This window comes from Aulostomus chinensis, chromosome 7, assembly GCF_037954235.1.
Source record: "Aulostomus chinensis isolate RoL2024-O1b breed Wild chromosome 7, RoL_Achi_v1.0, whole genome shotgun sequence".
In the NCBI taxonomy this organism is placed as follows: domain Eukaryota; kingdom Metazoa; phylum Chordata; class Actinopteri; order Syngnathiformes; family Aulostomidae; genus Aulostomus; species Aulostomus chinensis.
This window is the reverse complement of record NC_141326.1, coordinates 13296252-13315004: the sequence shown is the minus strand read 5'-3', so window position 1 is coordinate 13315004 and position 18753 is coordinate 13296252. Positions and strand designations below refer to the sequence as shown.

Below are 18753 nucleotides of genomic sequence, written 5' to 3'. Positions count from 1 at the left end.
CAACTCAGGAAACCAGAGGCCTCTACCTGCTACAATGGCTACAAAAAAAGGACTGGAGCTTGTGAAAGGAACCTGAGCAAATCCTATACTTATCACAAAGGCTGAGTATTGTTCAAAAATCAATTGGTACCCATAGTTAAATGTATGGGATATGATTGACCTACAGCTAATAATATGCCCGTGTTCATCTTCAGGGACTGTCCTTTGACCACCGCATGATGAGTTTATTAAGATTTTAACAATGTTAACTTGTCTGAGAAAAAGTCAAGCAGAGCTCCGCTTACTTAGTAGAGTAATTCAAGGAAGTTCCCCTTTCCCATGTAAGTCAGTGTTTGAAAACTAACCAACAGAGTAGATAGGTTCATGACATCAAACACTGTGTGTTGTGAGATGCTCTGTATATTTTTTGGGGTTCTCTCTAATATTGCTGCGAGTTCAATATAGTTTATCAAGACACATCCTCCTGCAAAGCACAAGTTATCCCACTGATACTCTTACAGATTTGACTGCCATCATCCATCACATATTCTGGGAGAAAGGAAAATAACTAGACCTGTCCAAAAGCCAGAGGGTGCTGCTGCTGCTGCCCCGTCACTTTTTGTTGCCAAGACACAAGGGGTGTGGATGGGAGGAGGGGGACAGTGGAGGGAGTGCCCTGTTGTCCTGCGATGCTGCAGCGCCCTTTGGACCGGGACCAAGAGTCTGACACTGGGAAAGAGAGAAGACCGTACAGGCCAGGTGAGGACATTATACAGACGTATTATACATACATATGTGGACACTGCAAAAACAGCGTCAGGTTTAGTCTGCATGACCTGCAAGACTAAAGAGAAAAAAAGTACAAGTCACAAAACTTCAAACAAGCATGCCAACGACTCTGAAGATGCAAACTTTGGTTTCAAATGAAGGTGTTGCCCGCTGGCTCCTATATGATTAATTAGGTACTCTATGGATTTGATAGTTCATAATTACTGATGTCTAGTGATGAGAAACTTATCTTGCACATGAATCAGCACACAATTTTGTGTACTACTAAATCAACTGATCTAGAGCCCTTGGACCACTGACAGTTGCACTGCAGGATTTTAAACTGCTCCTGAGTGCTGCGGTAAAACAACAACTAAAGTGAATATTTTCACAAGGGATGTGCAAAACTACGTGTGTTGACAGACCTAAATCATCTTAAGATCAATGTACCAAGCAAGTAGCTTAATAGGATACATGCTGTCTGCAATTGAAAGAAAAAGGAAAAAAAACTTTTTTCACTGGTAAGGCACGACAGGAAAAGCAGTGTTAATAGAGCTCCTATTCTTACCTTACCAAAAGGTCCCAAATGCATCAATATGCTAGAAAAGCCAAGGCAACAATGGTGTTTTTCATGTTTAGGTGTTGGCCTGTTTTCCTTGAGTTGCAAAGTAATCATCAACTGGTGTCTAAGCTCAATGCTGGATGCAGGATGCCACTCCTTCCGGATTACAGGCATGGATGAGTGTTGTTTATAGCAGTAATGTGAGATGATTGAACACAAGAAAATGACCTGCTGAAATGTCTGAGGTAACAAAATGGGACCTCTGCCTCTTATGGCCACAGTGTAACTCAAACGTCTCATTCACGTTGAAAACATTTCCCATAAAACACAGACATGAAATAGAAAATACAATCCATTAAGTTGGGGAAAGATTTAGCCACATAGATTGTTGGAAAAACACTGACGCAGTAAAGTTGATCCTTAGACAGATTTCTATCAGTTTTAATTTCATTCCCCTATGAATAAAAATAATCTGTGGGGAAGTGAAAAGAGAAACTGATAACACCCCCAGTGTCTTTGGGCAACTTTTGCTGCATAGAAAGAACCAGCAGAAGAAACAGCTTCTGACTGACTACCAAATAAAATGCATCCATGTTTCCCTCCACTCAGAGGATACTTGCTGTGCTACAGTTAAATGAGAGGAAAGCAACATCAACAGCAGTGGCTTCAAGGGAGACCTTCCATCTTTGAACACAGCAGCCACATGATTGAAATGAGGGAGTCTGATTCATGACAGGTAACGTTACATGAAGAAATAATGCACATTTATGGCCATCTACTTAATAGAAACTATTAACATCCAACTATTCACATGTTATAAGTGGGGCACACTACAATTTCCCTGGATACTTTGGAAAAAGTGCTCCTCTGGTGGAGGGAAAGCTAGAAAAGACACTTAAGATGCATCTGTACATGGCGGCCAATTCTCTGCTGCTGTCCATTCATCACCTGTGGAGGCCTCTATGGGCCGCTAGGGGACGATAAGCCCCCACCGCTTCCTCCAGACCTGCAGACCAGACACCACCGAAGCACAAGTGGCAAAGCAGATGACAAGTGGCAAGATGAAGGCAAAATTAATGGCATGACACCATCCTGGGTGGTCAATATGCTATTAGCAGGACAAAACCATATTTTAACATGTGATGTAAAACTTTACAGTTACTCCAAACCAGACACAATTACGGCTGAGTATTGTTCAAGATGTTTGATACTAATAGTCCATTCTACAACCGAACTACAACCCCACCAATATGGGATTTTTTGAGCTCTGTAATGATTGTAAAGCAAACAATTAACAAACTCCTGGTGTGTGTAACCAATGTTGAATCTTTGTACCGGACTGAAAATAGACCTCTATGAGTGTGTAACAATTATTTACTGATATGACTACCTAAAGGTAGAGGGTTAATTTATTAAACAAATATTTTGTTATAATAATATTATCATCGTCCTACCTTACTATTTAAATTAAGACTAAAATAAAATCAAAAAGTAAATAAGGCAAAGGAGCTGGAGCGCTCTCTGCTGGACACACTATGTTACACCATTTTTAAATCACCATAGGCTTTGCTTTCTGAATTTTATGTGCTGTAAAAAAAAAAAAAAAAAAAGTTTTATCTGCTCATATCAGAAAACATATACTTTGATACGATACATCTGTGACAGGCCAATATACTGGCCAGGCCTCAATAGGAACCTAAAGATGGGACTACTGCTCTACCTCCAGAGCAAAAATATAGTAGAACAATGAAGCAAAATGTCAAGTATACAAGAGTTTGCAACAGTTCGCCAAGTCAGTGGGCAATAATGCTTCACTCTGCAGTTCTCAACATGTCCACCTTCTCAGGTTACAGACACGCCTGCTCTGACTCATGTTACATTACATTACGACATTAATTACACCTTCTAAAATCCTAGACATGCCACTGTCCTCCTAAGTCATATTTAGGGATGTTCTAACTGAACCGATCTTTTAATTTTAAAGTTAATGTCAATTTCATTCTGTAAGTGTGTTTTTTCTTTTTTTTCCCCCCTTTAACACTGATCATGCTGTTCTGCATTTTATGATTTGTATTATGATGTTTTTTTTGTTTGGACCCCAGGAAGAATAGCATCCACTAGGGTGGAGACAAATGGGGATCCTTAATAAACATCAACATCGGTCATGATCAGCAGCTCAGTATTAATCACCAATCACCAAAACGATGGCCTTCTGTTAATACTCAGGTGTATGCAGCTGACAGAAATAATGCACTGTAGGCCCCCTCCCATCTTGCTCATTGTGCCTGTGCCGGCACATGACAGGCTTCCAAACGTAAACATGTCAGCCCTGTAGAAGTCAATGTACCAGCACAGTTAGTTTGTTCAGCCAACATGTTCCTACATACTGCTTTCACCAAAACCACCCAAGATTGTACAGAAGCACCAAAATGTTACACTCTGCTGCTTTGACACTGTTCACGTCTTTCCAGTGTGGTGACTGCCTGTGCGCTATCAAAAGTGACGCACCAGTAAAAAACAAAAATGTAACACTTCTTTAGTTTACATAAAGCAACTGGGTTAGTTTCAACTGACTTGGTGTCTTTTATTCATAAGACTTTGCCCTGCTTAGCCTATTTAATAGGCTTTTCTCAGCATGTTAGTAATTGTATGAATGTATTAATTCACATAAATCAACACAAATAATAATTTGTTGTTTCGTATAATTTGGTTGTGACAATTGTGAATACAAGGTACGTACAGTACACAAGACAATACAGTGCACAAACACATACCTAATTCCTGTTATTCTTAACAACCACGACTGACCTGTTCTTTGAAAACGCTCCTCTATTCCTTGAGTGTTTTTATTCTGCACTCTCATTGGTGGAACCACCATTGTCCTGACACCACGAGGACTCCTGCCCTGCACTGCAGGGGAAGGCAGTGGTGCTACCATGGCAGCCAAGAGTGGGCGGTTGTTGTGGTTACTGTTGTCGAGGTAAGGATTGTTGCCCCGCGGGGACGTTGATGTGTCAGACGTGGGGGAACCCTCTACTGTGTCGCATCCGCTCTCGTGGCCGTCGTCTTCAGACATGCTGGTCACAAAGAGATAAAGCGTGAAATTGGTTGGAAATTTCCACGTGCATAAATGTGTGTTGTAGTTTTTTTGGGGTTTTTTTTATTTACTTGCTTATTTGAACATGCAAACATTCACACACAGCTACCTATTAGGTCTCTTGCAAGGTGAGGCAGATGGGCTGGACTGAAGAGAGTTGGACGCGAAGGAACTGGTGCTGAGGCTGCTGTCAGGGCTGCTCAGGGAACACACTCTCTCCATTGTCACGCTGGTGTTTCTGCACGCCTCACACACACACTGCTCTTTACACCTGAGCACAGAAAAACGAAGGTTAGGCTTTTCTGAGGGTTAATCCCGTTAGACCCTTTAGTGAGATACCCCTTCTTATTCCCCAGAATTGAAACATCTCATTTCCATTATTTCTCATGTTCCTCACTTGCTGAGACGGCACCTGGGAGCGTCACCATCCTCCCCTTCGTCATCTCCATCTGTCAGTTCACTGCGGATGCTGATCACACTGGGCGCAGGGCTTGGTGTGTCACCCATTAGAACTGCAACATCTCTCTGTAACTGTCTGTCACTATTTGGCACAGCCTCTTTGAAGCAGATGACTTCTTCTTCTGCATCTTCTTCCTCCTCATCTGTGTTCTGAACTTCGGGCTGCCTGGTTTCCACTAGAGGCACCTCCCTCTGAGGTTGCTCCCTTCCTGCCAATGCCTGACCTACAACACTGGCCATTTTGGGTGTCCGATGCTGTGATGCATGGATGTTGTTCAGGAGGGACAAGTTCCTTTAAATAAAACAGATGGCAAAAGACCATTTATTCGTTAGACAAAAAAAATATTAAAAAAAAAGGCAGCACAGCTGCTAACTTTCAATTGCATGACTGTGATGAATCTCACCTATTGTGATGGTGTCTGTTCCTTTTCTTGGCTGGCTGGGGCCACACAACATGAGCTATGCCAATGTTGATTGGCTGATGGGCAGAGACAGCTGGCATCTGATTGGTCAGGAGAGGCTGTTGCATCACTGTAGTGTAGTGGCTGCTGTGGGGGCGCACTTTCCTGAATCAGGAGTAAAGAGAAAGAAGTGGAAAATCGGTGCAAAAACATATTGCTGACATTTCAAAATATTAGTTTTAATATATTACATATGATGAACAGCTGCCAAGCGCTGAGTGAATGTCAAGCACATTTACAAAACCTGACAGAAAACAGGACAAGCTTAGATGGACTGAAGGAATCTAGCTCTGCCAACTTGTTTTGGTGCATGTACACACATGGAATGTTCTAAAAATTCTTGGAAGTCTGGGAATTTCCCCAACTTTACATTCGGGTGACTCACCCCCAGTCGTTGATCCTTTGAGAGCTGGCTGTGGTGTCGTTGGTTAGGGAGGAGGGGGGTGGGGGAGGGGGGTGAGAGGGAGGAGGTCCCACTGTAGTCATCTGCTGCCAGGCTGCAGGGACAAGAAGCTGCTGCCCCCGGCTAGACCAGGCCTGCTGTGGAGACAGTAAAGGAATATCCAAGTTTTGATCATCCAGTGTGATCTCTGTTCACTCCCCCCACACAATCCAAACATTCACATTAAAAATTCAGGATCATTCTAAAAAAACAAAACAAATCCACAATGTCCACAAGGGTGTGAACCATGGAACTCCCTGAGTGAATAAAGTGTACATTTACAACCAAGGCTCTCTTATTATAAATGCTGCTTCCAATGGGTTTCTTCCACTTCATCTAATAGTATTCTCTTTGTGTCCACTCACACTTGCCATGGTTGATTTGTACCTTGCTAAAGCACAACTGCTTCTCCTCCCCACTCCCTTGCTGGCCTTCAATCATGTTTCTCCAGACTTGACCAGGTCTGAGCATGCTTACATTATCACAGTGCTGTGCACACTGTATCAAATGGTGATAAGACTTCCATTACTCAGTGCTCCACAGGTTTCTCAGACATCCCTAACATTTTATGAACTAGAGAAAATTCCTGAATTGGAATCCAAAACTATAGGATTGACTTTTGGTTTAATTAGTCTGTTAACAGTGGTGTCCCACAGGATCTTCTGCTTTTGGTTTGCTAACCTGCCTGTAATGTCATGTGCATATGTAACTGTACACATCTTTCAATTGAACCACAGTGAAGAGTGTGGAGGGATCATCCAAGTCAAACTAACTGGACTTTTGGGGACAAGCATGCTTGGGGTCGGTACGGATCGCCCAGTGTGAGTAGACCTTGAGAACTGAGATGAAAATAATAGAAAACAGTGAGTTTGGTCTGTGTCTTACCTGCGCTATTACACCAGGCCTCACCGGGAGTGGTTGTATGGGAGGGGCCTGAGTTACCATGGGAACAGAATATCCAGCTGCTTGGTTAAGATTACCTTGAAGACAGCAAAAGACAAAACATCTGCTGGTCAAATTGCTGGCTAAGACTGGCTAAATTAATCACATATTTGATGACAACATGACATCACCTGATTCACTGCTTTAAAGCAGCTTAGAAAGTTTTACAAATCCATGCCATCACACTAAAACATTTCAATTATTTTGCTTGTGTAATACAGTTGCTTTGTTTAAAAACGTGCAGTTTAATAATAGTAAATGCTCCATCTACACACCTTGCATGGCAGGAGGACAAAGAAGAAGAGCAGGCGGGAAGGAATCACTGCACCCAAACTGACCATTTCCAGTTGTCAGAGCTATCCCAGGATGCAACACTGAGGGAGCTGACTGGGTTATGGCCTGCATCAGGGAGGGTACAAGGAGTCAAGTGTAGTCGAGAATAATGAGTATGGTGAAGGTAGAAGAGATGAGACAAAACACAATAAAAAGGATAGAGAGAATTTTTTATGTAAAAAACAGAGAGAAAATTCAATGAATAATACAAGAGAGGGACAAAAAAGAAAAACAGATTTAAGATAAACTGGATCACAATGACTGAGTTTAGCTGCTGTAGTACCTTCTCTCCTGAAGGGGGCAACACCAGGTCAAAAAGTTATAAATAAATGGGTTGTCACCAGAAGAGGTGTAAAGTCAAAATTGTCATTTACCTAGGTAGAGTAACTGAAATCTATCATTGTAAAATCACCTAAATATTGTGCATGATTACTCTTGTACAACTTTCAAGGATCAAGAGCAAGAACAAAAACAAACTTCCTTGTCCTGTGTAAAAAGAAAACATCTCACCTGAGTGTGGACTGGTATGTTGCTGTAACCCAGAGGAAGGCCAGACGATGCAGTGGGGGGTACAGGTGGTCTTGAGAAATGAATGGTGTTCTGGTTCAGAGCATCAAAAACTGCACTGGTGTGGCGACCATGGCACATATCCATGATGCGGAAAGATGACTGCACACTGGAAGATATCAGAGTAGCGGTGGCCAGTTGAGGACATCTTTAAATAACTGTTATCCATGCTATTGTCAACAATCAAAACATGTACAGCAATAAGTCCAATACTGACCATATTCTAAATAATACAACATTTCTATTAAGGGTTTTGCACAAGTTTCCTTATAGATTAAATTCATATTGTACAGGGCAATGTTGTACTAGGTTATTTTCATGCCTCCTTTGCACCGCACACTCCTAAAAGCTGTGACAAAGAGAAAAAGCAGCAAAACAAACAAAATGGTAGCTATCACATGTTGTGTCTGTGCCAGATGCAACAGCCTTACTGGTTGCTGTGTGGGTAGTCCAGCAGATGAGTCATAGTGAGGAAGGGGTGGCTGAGGACGCTGGAGGGAACAGTCCTGTCCTCAGCATCGATCAGCAGCATGCTCTTCAGCAGAGACACAAACTCCCTCCTGTCTGCTTTCTCTGCTTGCATGTCACTGTTATCAGGACTCAGAACTAAGTTCACCTGACAGGAAGGTGCAGTGAGGCAGACAAAGAGAAACACTGCATATTAGAGCCACAGACATCTCAGTCATCAAGAAACCCACAGGGGTATTCCAGAAACTGTGTTTAGTGACATTCTGAGAGGTTTCAGATTAAAAAGATAGACAACAAACTCTTGGTCAGTTGCCACGGTAACACACCTTCTGGAAATGTACAAATACATATAACAACTCACAAACAGAGCACTTCCGGTTCAATGGGAGGTGCTCTATTTTCGTTATTATTAGCACCAACATGTTTGGGGATTAATATAAACTAACCCGTATACAGCTGGATAAAGAAGACATGGATAATATCGAACAATAGGCTCAAGCATCAAGCAACATTTGAACAATTTTTCTGTTGTTAGTGTTCTGTCTTCATTACCTTCAAGCTAATTATATATGTCTTACATTTTCTACTCTGACTAAGGGGGAAAACTATTAAGACATCTGACTGTGAGTACTTGAATGGCAAATGACAATTTTTGGGTCATTGGGATCCACTGATAAGTGGTTGATGCTAGAGGTGCATACGGACCAGGGTTGTTACTTCTGCAATATGATCATCAATTGAAAATTCCTCACTCACATGTGCTATGTCATCCAGACAGCTGAAGATGTACTTTCTGGCTTCTTTGGATTTAAGTCCCGTCTCTTTCTCATGCTCCTCTGTTGTCTGAAGAGAAGCAAACACATAAATGACAAACTATTAAAATTATGAACATTTAAGAGTTCTTTACATGTATTTTTGTGTAATATAATGCCCTAAGTGTTGGATTTAGAGAATGAAGGCATTTAAGTCAAGTGTGTTGAATCCTCAAGTCAAGGTTTAATGATGTTGTAGCGCAAAAGCGTTGTTAGGACACAAAACTAAGAGTGTCCCAGCGCCCCGGGGGGGGGGACGGAAAATGTGGGTTGAATGCCTTTCCTTGACCCCTTCAGTACACATAATTATAATAATACATAATTACATATTAATATTTAAAACCAGATATTCATTTGTGTATTTTTGAGCAATCAATCAGAAATTACAACATTTCAATTCTCCCCTTTAAGACTAATACTTTAGATAATGCACTTCAGAAGAAGGAGGAAAATAAAACAGTTTAAGTGGTTGACACCGACTTCTAAACAATTTCAGGCTGGTCATGACCACAGTTCAACATGAACCTATTTGGATTAAGTGTTCAAAGGAACTGCTGGTCAGCCTAGTCCAAATTTTAGGCAGTGGTGTTTTTTGTGAGGAAATACTTGCAGCGATAAATATGGGGCTCACATTCATTCAAAATTTATTTAGCCAGTTGATTAAACATAGCTTCACATTTCCTTGAGTGTGTGCTGGCTTTGTTCAGCAATTTCCTACTAGGAATGCACTCCCAGTTCAGACTTTTTTCCCCCCTCTTAGACAGGACTTTTGCAACAGATTTTCCATTGAACATGCCCTCCATTTTATCGGTTCATACCTCACTTGACTGACTCTGATCCATCACTTACAGGAGGATGTGTACTTTTGTGAATGAATTGTGAGCCTTACCTTGAGTCTCCAGGAGGCGTACGGAGAGTCCGACTCTTTGGAGAAGAAACGAGAGGTCTTTGTCCCCTTGTTGAGCAGCTGCTCGCCAGGCAGACCCTGGGTCTGAGATATGTACCGGATCTGAGCAGGGTAGGAAGACAGGAGGCAGAGAAGAGGAGTGATGGATAGGAAGAGGGGAAGTACAATTTTAAAAAAGGAGCAGTCAATGTAGAATTCAAGTGTTTCAAGTTGACATGAGAAAATATTGCAGCACAGGTATGTAAGGAGGATGAAAATCAGAAAATCCATTACAAAATAACCACTTTGAAAAAAAACGTTAAAAATTTCTCTGCATCACAGCGAAACATTAGTCGAAAATAAAATCCATATCAAAGCCTTGAAATCATGCAAATGAAACGAAAACAAAAAGAATACATTTTTTTTTAAGATGAGAAAGAAATTTCGAGGAGAGGACTGAATAATATTGGCCCCTGGCTGTTATCCAAAGTCCAAAGTGGAATGGTAAATCATATTTTCAAGAGAGAATGAGGTAGACACGTTATCTTCATCAAGTTCAGTTATGTTCTGCTCTGTAACTTGGATTTTGGTCAACAGCTGCTCTATGAGTTGCTTGTTATCTAATACAGCAAATTACATTCCTGCACTTCAACCTTTACAGCTCTGCCAATGTTGCATAGTTACAGCGCTTTACAGGTCCAAGGAGGATCCAGCAAGCAAACAAACACAAACACACACAAGCCGCAGAGGTTATTGACACTTATTATTACAAATAAATGCAAAGTTACTCAATGCGTTACGATTTTAAAAAGAACCGTTTAAACCATTCCAAACCACCATCTGTTCTCTTGACTGATTTTGACCAGATCCTCAGAACCTGATCAGTACCAATTTACTTTCACACAATGACCACAGCATCAAATTTCCCTTCGGCTGCTTTGCCTCCATCGGTGTCCAACAGACCAAGGCTCCGATGCACGAGTTAATGCTCTTGCTTCTGTGTCTATAAGAGCCACTTAGTGTATAAAATAGATTATGTGACAGAAAAATTACGTTCCAACAGTCAAAAGAGGTGGTTTCTGCAACAAGCAGATTAGCGAATGCAATCAACGGTTTCACTTTACAATAATTTAAAAAAAAAAAATGTTTTAAGACATAGTTTGATTTTTAATTTGACTGATAATTAGTTTGGAGCTTTTCATTCTGATAATGAGTCTAATCGTTCTCACACTCACAGAGTTGGCCGTTATATATAACTGTATAATTAACCTAAGTGTTGATAATTCTATGTTTCTCGTTCTGCCAACGTGGTGTTAACTCACACTGAAAACATTTACTTCTGACATTTGTGAATTGACTTAAGACTGCTGGGGATAACAATCGCCATTCTGATATTAGATATCTTGATATCTGGAATGTGAATGTGCTACTCAGAATTTATAGCAATCATTCAAACCAAAAAGTTATATTTTTTGATTTTTTTAAAAAATCTTAATCTTAATATTTTGTAATGAAAATGTATCACCAGTGATATATTCCTTTTTGGTTAAAATGAAAAAAATCTATATATATGGGAGGTGAAACCCTCTTTACTTTTCCAAGATAAACATTTTCAAGATCTCTCTGTCTGCTCTGTCTCATTATCCATCTAAATATTCCAGAAATTCCATGACCAATGGAAATTCTACAATAATATGTTTTACAGCATGTATGTGAGTGTGCGTGTGGGCACGTGCACTCGTCTATGGCCCAGAACAAACAAACTGACTGACCAGAGGGCACTGGACTGAGAACCTGCTGATAGAGCGCCGAAACTCGGCCCAGTGTGTGTGTGTGTGTGTGTGTGTGTACACGCACAGGTCTACTATCAGGCTTATGTTTATAAATACATTTTGCTGTGCAGAGTGGAACTGCAGTGAGCCTTGGCATAGGCCAGCATGCTTTTGGGGGCTCAATGTGCAAGTGTGTGTCCTGGCACAGCCCAGCCAGCGGTGCAGCTGAACAGTTACTGCTCACAAAGCACCATCAACCATCTCTGACTGATGACTGCATAAACTGCCAGCTGCTGGAGGTACAAGTGACCCCGAACCAAACAATAAGTCAGACACACGGAGGTATTCAACAGGATGTCACTCAATAAACTTAATGAATTCTGACAAGAAAAACAAAAATGCTCTGTACAATAGAAATAGAGCCAATGCCAAATATTTGGTTTGGAAAGGAAAGCCAAATATATTGTAGAATTTTCAACCTTGAGGATGTCCAAATAAGGTAAAATATCACCAACTAGTTAAAAAATGTGAACAAATGACAAAAACCATCAAAGGTTTAAAGAAAAAAAACTACTACGCATATGGACCATGTGGTGGTCTTGATTCTGACGTTCACGGAGTTGTCTACAGTCAAATGCAGAGTAATCCCATACTGGTGTGTGAATTGGGTGTGGACCTTTTCCCATGCTCCCTCTCCCTCACCAGGGGACTCTGTTTAGAGTCCAAGTTGTGTAGTTTAGACCAGCAACACTGTGGGAAGATCATCACAGATGACCAAGAAGAATTTCCTGATTCACTCAGGCCATATTAGTATTTAGCTGGATTTCATGCTGGATTTGTTGGATTTATTCAAACACCACGAGACACCAAGGAACCCAAATAAATAAAGGCTTAACTACATAATTAATGTACTGTAGCATATAATCTCCTGGGAAAGAAGAGACCAACAGATTACAGTATCAGCATCTAATGCATATTTATCACAGATGAATGAATATGAAGTCTGTGAAAAATGTAAAAAACAGTTTATCTTGCCTTCTTTGCTCACCGAGTGTGTGTGTGTGTGCGCGCGCGTGCGCGCGCATGTGTTAATGTTACCTGGTCGTACTCCAGAGCGCCAGGGTACAGGGGCCAGCCCAAGAAGAGCTCAGCTATCACGCAGCCAAGCGACCACATGTCTATAGCTTCACAAAATGGCAGACCCAAAATAATCTCTGGAGCCCTGCAGACAAAAAGACAGAGACAGAAAGGTCAGATCTAAATGTTGGTCACCATCTATTACCCACAATATGCATGACCAATGTAAAAAGGTGGGTTCCTAACCTTTAAGACATTGTTTTCTAAGACCTTTCAATGATATTTCATCGTCGTGTTTCTTGGCCATTCAGCGCTTGGTCGTGGTGCATAATTTACCTGTAGGCCAATATTTGACACATTTGTGCTGACACACCATATCTACAGTTTACTCAAATGAACCAGTGGGATAACTGGAACAAACAATGGTCGGTGAGCGTGTGCTTAGTTTGGGCTTTACAGTTTACAACAGAACATAAACAGTCTCATTTAACAACCAAATACATAAAGTATGTATATACATTACATGTACATATATTCTGAAAGCATTTGAACTTTTTTTTTTAATTTTTGTCTATATGAACCAGTGCCTGCGTTAATATTATAAATTATATTAAAAATATTGATTTGAGAGGACATTCTTACTATGTAAGAAATTATATTCGATCAGAGTCTTACTTCAAACAGGTATTTCCTTAAACTGAACATCACACTTATTTGAGGTGTATACAGCACTAAAGCAACAAAGAACTACATCTTATCCAGTGATTGGACTTTGCCACTTGCACAATTCAAATGAGACTTGTAATCCTGCTGTGGTAGTGTGAGCCAGCTGTATGAAAACAATGGTCTATTAGGTCTGGACACAACAGCTGAGCAACAGTGCTGCAAATAGCAACCACTGCTGTGACGACCAAGGAGGAAATGACTGTTGCTGAGCAACAAACGGACACAAGACCATAATGTAACTGTATTACAGGGTGATAAATGAGGCCATCAGTCATCATTACATGTATCTATGAACATGCGTTTTTTTCAATGTGCATGTGTGTAGACAACTGCAGCTATAAAGCTCTTACAGCACAGCGCATGCTTTCTGCCCTCTTTGGCCAAGAGGAAATTACACTTTGCAATTTCCTATTGCCCCTTCAAGAGGAAGAAAGAGTTACGCAATACCAAAACAAAAAAAAAACCAAAAAAAAGCCTGGGGGGGACAGACTGACTGATGCAAACATTTATGATTCAATTTCACAATGCAATAGGACAGTTCTTCTAGTTTTGATAGGTCATTTGATTGGCCTATCAACTGAGGTGGATTTTTAAGGGAATTGAACTGTCACAACAACCACTATGCCTGACCACAAAGCATTTGTCTGCTGCCAGACTACAGCTAATAATGTACATTCATGTTCAGAGCTTAGTCTGCTCTGGTGGTCAACACCGGCCTGCCCTCAATGCATTCACTCAGCCTCTGTCTGCGGCCACATATCCCACAGTGATGACACTTATTTCAGAGAGTATCAAACCTTGCTTCAGACTAATGGCTGGCTATTCTCAATACAAACAGTTTTCAATCTATGAAATTGAATTTTTCACAGAGTGTCACTTCACACAGCAGATGCACCCAAACGTTCAGTTGCAATGGAGGCTATTGCTGCGCAGTCAGTCAAAACACTGTCAAATTTAGCCACTTTCTGGACAAATATCAGGCCCTGTTCAGACGTGGTATTAAGATCCATCCTGGGTGATCCCATCACAAGTGGACAGCTCTGAGAACATGAGCTCACACTTGGATTTCTTCTGTGACAACTCGTGATTGGACTTGTGATAAAACGCCAAAATGCTTCAGTTTTCAATGTTGGTGTTTGGCAAATTTACCTGTCACAGAGGGGAAAAAAGTGGGATGTCACTAAATTCATGTCAAGATGAAATGTAACATCCAGAATGTCATTTTATTTTTTGTTGTGGATCATGACCACCAACCCATCCCTTCATTTCTCTCCCTGAGCATCAACTAATGGGAAATAGATTATGTATTCTATACTTAAAAGAGCTGGGCAACAGCCTGTATGAAGGTATGGCATCTTAACTTTTCAACTGAAGAGCCAACCCTACAAAATGAATGTATTAAAAGAAAATGAGCTCAAACAATGACTTTATGGATCCTCTTCAGAGTCCATTTTGACATGTTATAGCAGTGTAAACACAGGTTTGATATGAGTAATTCTATAATCATGGTCCTATTATATTTAGTATGTCAAAGGCATACCAATGGGCCAAAATGCCTGCTCACTTTCTTCTGAAGTGGAAATTTTGAACCAAGCGAAATTGCTTTCAAATTTCCTGAGAGGAGCACTAAGTGTTGTTGCCTGATGTCACTTCCATTGACGTTCATTGTAAATACCAAACAAAAACAGAGTAAGCTCACCCTCACCTAAATGTCATGAACGCACATCGACATGGAAAAAGGACCTGTGCTAACGTTGCTAAAATGAGTGCGCAAACTCCAACTGTTCAGTGAGGACATTTATGTTCCACGTCTTTATACAATCTCTTTAACCTCTTCCACTCGCAGCATATTTTCAGGAAAAAACACCTAAAAAGACATACCCATAGTAAATGTGTAATTACTACACTTTACTAAAGGTTATATGCATGTTCTTGGTGTCCTTGGACATCTTGGGACTTCAGAGAATGTGTTCCAAGTGTCTTTAGTGTTGTATGTGTCATTAAGCCTGAGTAAATTGGAATAAACCAGAGGGAAAATTACGTTTTTTTTACTCTCGCCAAAATATTTTATTTTTTTGACAGAGGAAAACACTATGCCAGCAATGATTTCATGCACCCAGACACCACTGATTAGCTTCATCCACTCCTTGACCACAAATTTACCAAAGCTGATAGAATTTGGGCTAACAGTGAAGCCTACGTCAAGGATTTTGTAAGCATACACCCAGGCGAGAACTCAGTTTGGCACAATTTGGCACACTTTTGTGCCAAAGGGATTATTTTCTATCAAAAAAACTGGCTCCAAATTACAATAAATTTTAATCTTAGTTGTCTACTACTAACTATTGGAGCTTTTAGCTTTTGTTCAGCGGTCTGCCTTCGTCTGTGGGGCGCTGCGTGTAAAAGATGGCGAGAGTGCATAGTTTGTACAGGTTTTACGCTTGAAGTTTTACGTAGCTGGGATTTGTAGTTCTTGGAATGGTAGGTGTCAATCGATTCAGTAGCTTCTCCCCTTTCCAAAGACTACAAACACTGCCGTAAAGAAGAAGTCTACGCGACACGATTCAACTTTGATTCCGCAGCGGTCGCAAAATTTAAATGTCCCGATTTCGTACCAAAACAGACTAAAATCACCATAAAAAGTAACGTATGCACTAAAACAGACATCCGACCCTGTTTTGTGAGCATTAGAGTCCAAACTTTGATCAAGAATTGAAAGTAAACATTGCCATCAAATTTCAGTACATTTTTACAGCGCCCAATTATGCACAGCGTTTTTTTCAGCCCGGCGGCGGGCCGATCGGGCCATAAGGGTTAAGGTACTAGGTTATGAGTTACAGCTGATATATTTAAAATTAGTGTCTTTTCTTTGGTGGTGCCTCGGCTATTTCCCAAAGTGTATGTGTTGAGTTGTTAGACGTCGTCCAGCTATATAGCAGCTTGCTACTCTGCTACTCAATCCACACACACCCCCCAATCCCCAACCATCTTGTCGGTGTTTGGCTGGAACGTGGTTTGTTATGTTTATGTGCACATCCTGTGCACTCAGTGTTTGTTTGCCATTTGTGAGCCCTGTGTTGTCTCCACAGACCGGACTTTTTCTTTGTGTTCAGGGGGCAGGCAGCTAGCAGATCAAGGGAGACGCCTACGATTTGAGACAAAAATGAAATCACGCTGAAAGCATGCAACAAGGCTTGGGGCACCTTTAAGCTGCAATGGTGTCACTTTGATAAGTTTTGGTATAATATATATATATATATATATATATATATATATATATATATATATATATATTAAAAATCTTGCTGATTGTCTCGCTGTCGGGTATATTTTTCTTTTGACAGCCTTTTATAATGCTATCATCTTCAAATCTCATTAGCAAAATGGTAACTTCCCTGCTAGTCGCCAAGCCATGCTGAGCAGATGACATTCTATCTCAGCCCCAGCTCACATCTTTGGTCTTACCTATTTTCTGGAGTCGTGAACAACATTTTCGTTGCATGGGGACCTTAAGGGATAGGACATGAAGTTTCCAGATGGTAGTCAAATCCTCAGGTTTTCCCTTGGATATAGAATTGTAGCTTGTAGCTTCCTTTTTTGTTGTAAAATACATGAAAATATTAAATGATTGGTCATATTTCTCTGTCCTAACAAGTGACCATAGTATAAGCTGGACAATGTCTTTCAGTGTGTCTTTTAATCCCTGGTGATTTAACCCCCCCCCCATGCAGGTAAAGAGTAATCTTTCTCAGGCTGCACACACACTTATATAGCTGTCCATTACAGGCCTATTGCAAAACTAAACAAATGTTTGTGTATGTGTGTGTGTATTGTTCCTGGCTAAACTGCCAGAGTCATAAAAGAAATGGCCCCAGCTTTCCAGAGCCATAACAGTTCATCACATAACACATGGATACCACACACATTTGGCAGCCAGACCCAGTTCCAGAACTAACTTCTCACACTAGAGAGCAACAGTTAGAACAAGAGCAAACACTGTAGACTGTGTGTGCAAAACACTCTGCTGCAACGAAAGAGAAAACAAACACACACACACACACACACACACACACACACACAAAAGATGTATTCAAGTAAGTAATCTGAGTGATGTTAATACATGATGAGATGGGATCACACACACTAGAGGAAGCGATAGAACATCAGCAGCAAAATCTTTAATTGGTTTTAACATTTCCAGTATGTATGCATAAAATGTCCAGGGTGCTGAGGACAAACTCTGGTCCTGCTTCACTGCCACATTCAACCTGTAGTTGGGATGGAATGGGATGTGATGGGATGGAGGGCAATGCTAATAAGACCATCTAAAGGCAGTCTGGACTAGAGACGTGGCCAGAGACATTTCTGTTTGAGGACCTTCAGATCTGTCCTCTTAGGGGGTGCAAACTTGAGATAACAGTGACATTTACATAGTAAATATCATGTGATCAGTTATTTTTTTCACACTATGATTAAGGAGGAACAAGAAATTATAGGGTAATTCTACTTCTAGCTAGGAGTGTTTGACTTCCATATTCCTCTCATTGACAACTTGGCCAAGACACATCTTACAATCTTTATTAAGGAGAAAAATATATGCATGCAAAACACTTTAATAATATGAATGAATGCAAGAGTAAAACAACAACTCTGTGACAATGAAATCACACCTAGATGCTGGAAGCCCAACTCAACCTGCCCAAATCTTTAAGCATGTTAAGATGATTGCAGTCTTTCTTCCACTTGATCTGCTTAGCTGAATTATTCATATAGCCCAGTGCTCCATTTTCATTGTGAGGTTGTTTTACGTCACCGGCCCCCGCAGGACAGAAAAGTCACCTCACCAAGCCCTGCTGTGTCACACTACCATGGCAACGACACACTGGAGCATGACAAGCATTGAATAGCTTCTGCCAGAGCTTTCTATCAACAAGTTACACTTATAAAATCGACACAGTTCAACTTCAGTTCAAGTTTATATTATCAGCTTAGAGTATTTGGATGTTCAGCACAATAAAAAAAAATGATCCAACTGACAATACTATATCTCAAAAAGGTGGTTGCTGTATGACCATAAAGGAAAACTATCACCAAGGGTCCAATACTTAAAGTTTAGAGTTTGTTTGTTTGCTTTGATCTATTAGACTCATGTACTTTTGAACCTTTAATTATGGGAAACTCAACATTGTTTCTTTATAACTTTTCTTGAAAATCATAACTTTCACAAGAATCTATGCAGATAAATAAGTGATTGGAATATCTAGTTGACCACTGAACTGAAAAGAGTCAAACACCTGAACATACAATTACATCCATTAACTATGATCCAAGACAAATAACCTGATAGGAGAGAAATAAGGCACAATTTCACACCAAAACATCAAACTCAAATTATATATCCA

General features: G+C 40.6%; 1 protein-coding gene across 1 annotated transcript in view; it reads right to left on the bottom strand.

Moving 5' to 3' along the window:
- hipk3a (homeodomain interacting protein kinase 3a) overlaps positions 1 to 18753 on the bottom strand; it is a 35812-nt gene that overhangs the window by 3941 nt on the left and 13118 nt on the right. The window contains exons 5-17 of the mRNA XM_086208550.1: positions 12647 to 12770; positions 9780 to 9899; positions 8835 to 8921; positions 8042 to 8226; positions 7554 to 7719; positions 6986 to 7109; positions 6654 to 6748; positions 5712 to 5866; positions 5270 to 5431; positions 4804 to 5157; positions 4516 to 4677; positions 4118 to 4386; positions 554 to 708 (exon numbers count right to left, since the gene is read on the bottom strand). Coding sequence (XP_086064676.1) covers positions 554 to 708; positions 4118 to 4386; positions 4516 to 4677; positions 4804 to 5157; positions 5270 to 5431; positions 5712 to 5866; positions 6654 to 6748; positions 6986 to 7109; positions 7554 to 7719; positions 8042 to 8226; positions 8835 to 8921; positions 9780 to 9899; positions 12647 to 12770 — 2158 coding nt within the window. The remainder of the gene's footprint in view (positions 1 to 553; positions 709 to 4117; positions 4387 to 4515; positions 4678 to 4803; positions 5158 to 5269; positions 5432 to 5711; positions 5867 to 6653; positions 6749 to 6985; positions 7110 to 7553; positions 7720 to 8041; positions 8227 to 8834; positions 8922 to 9779; positions 9900 to 12646; positions 12771 to 18753) is intronic.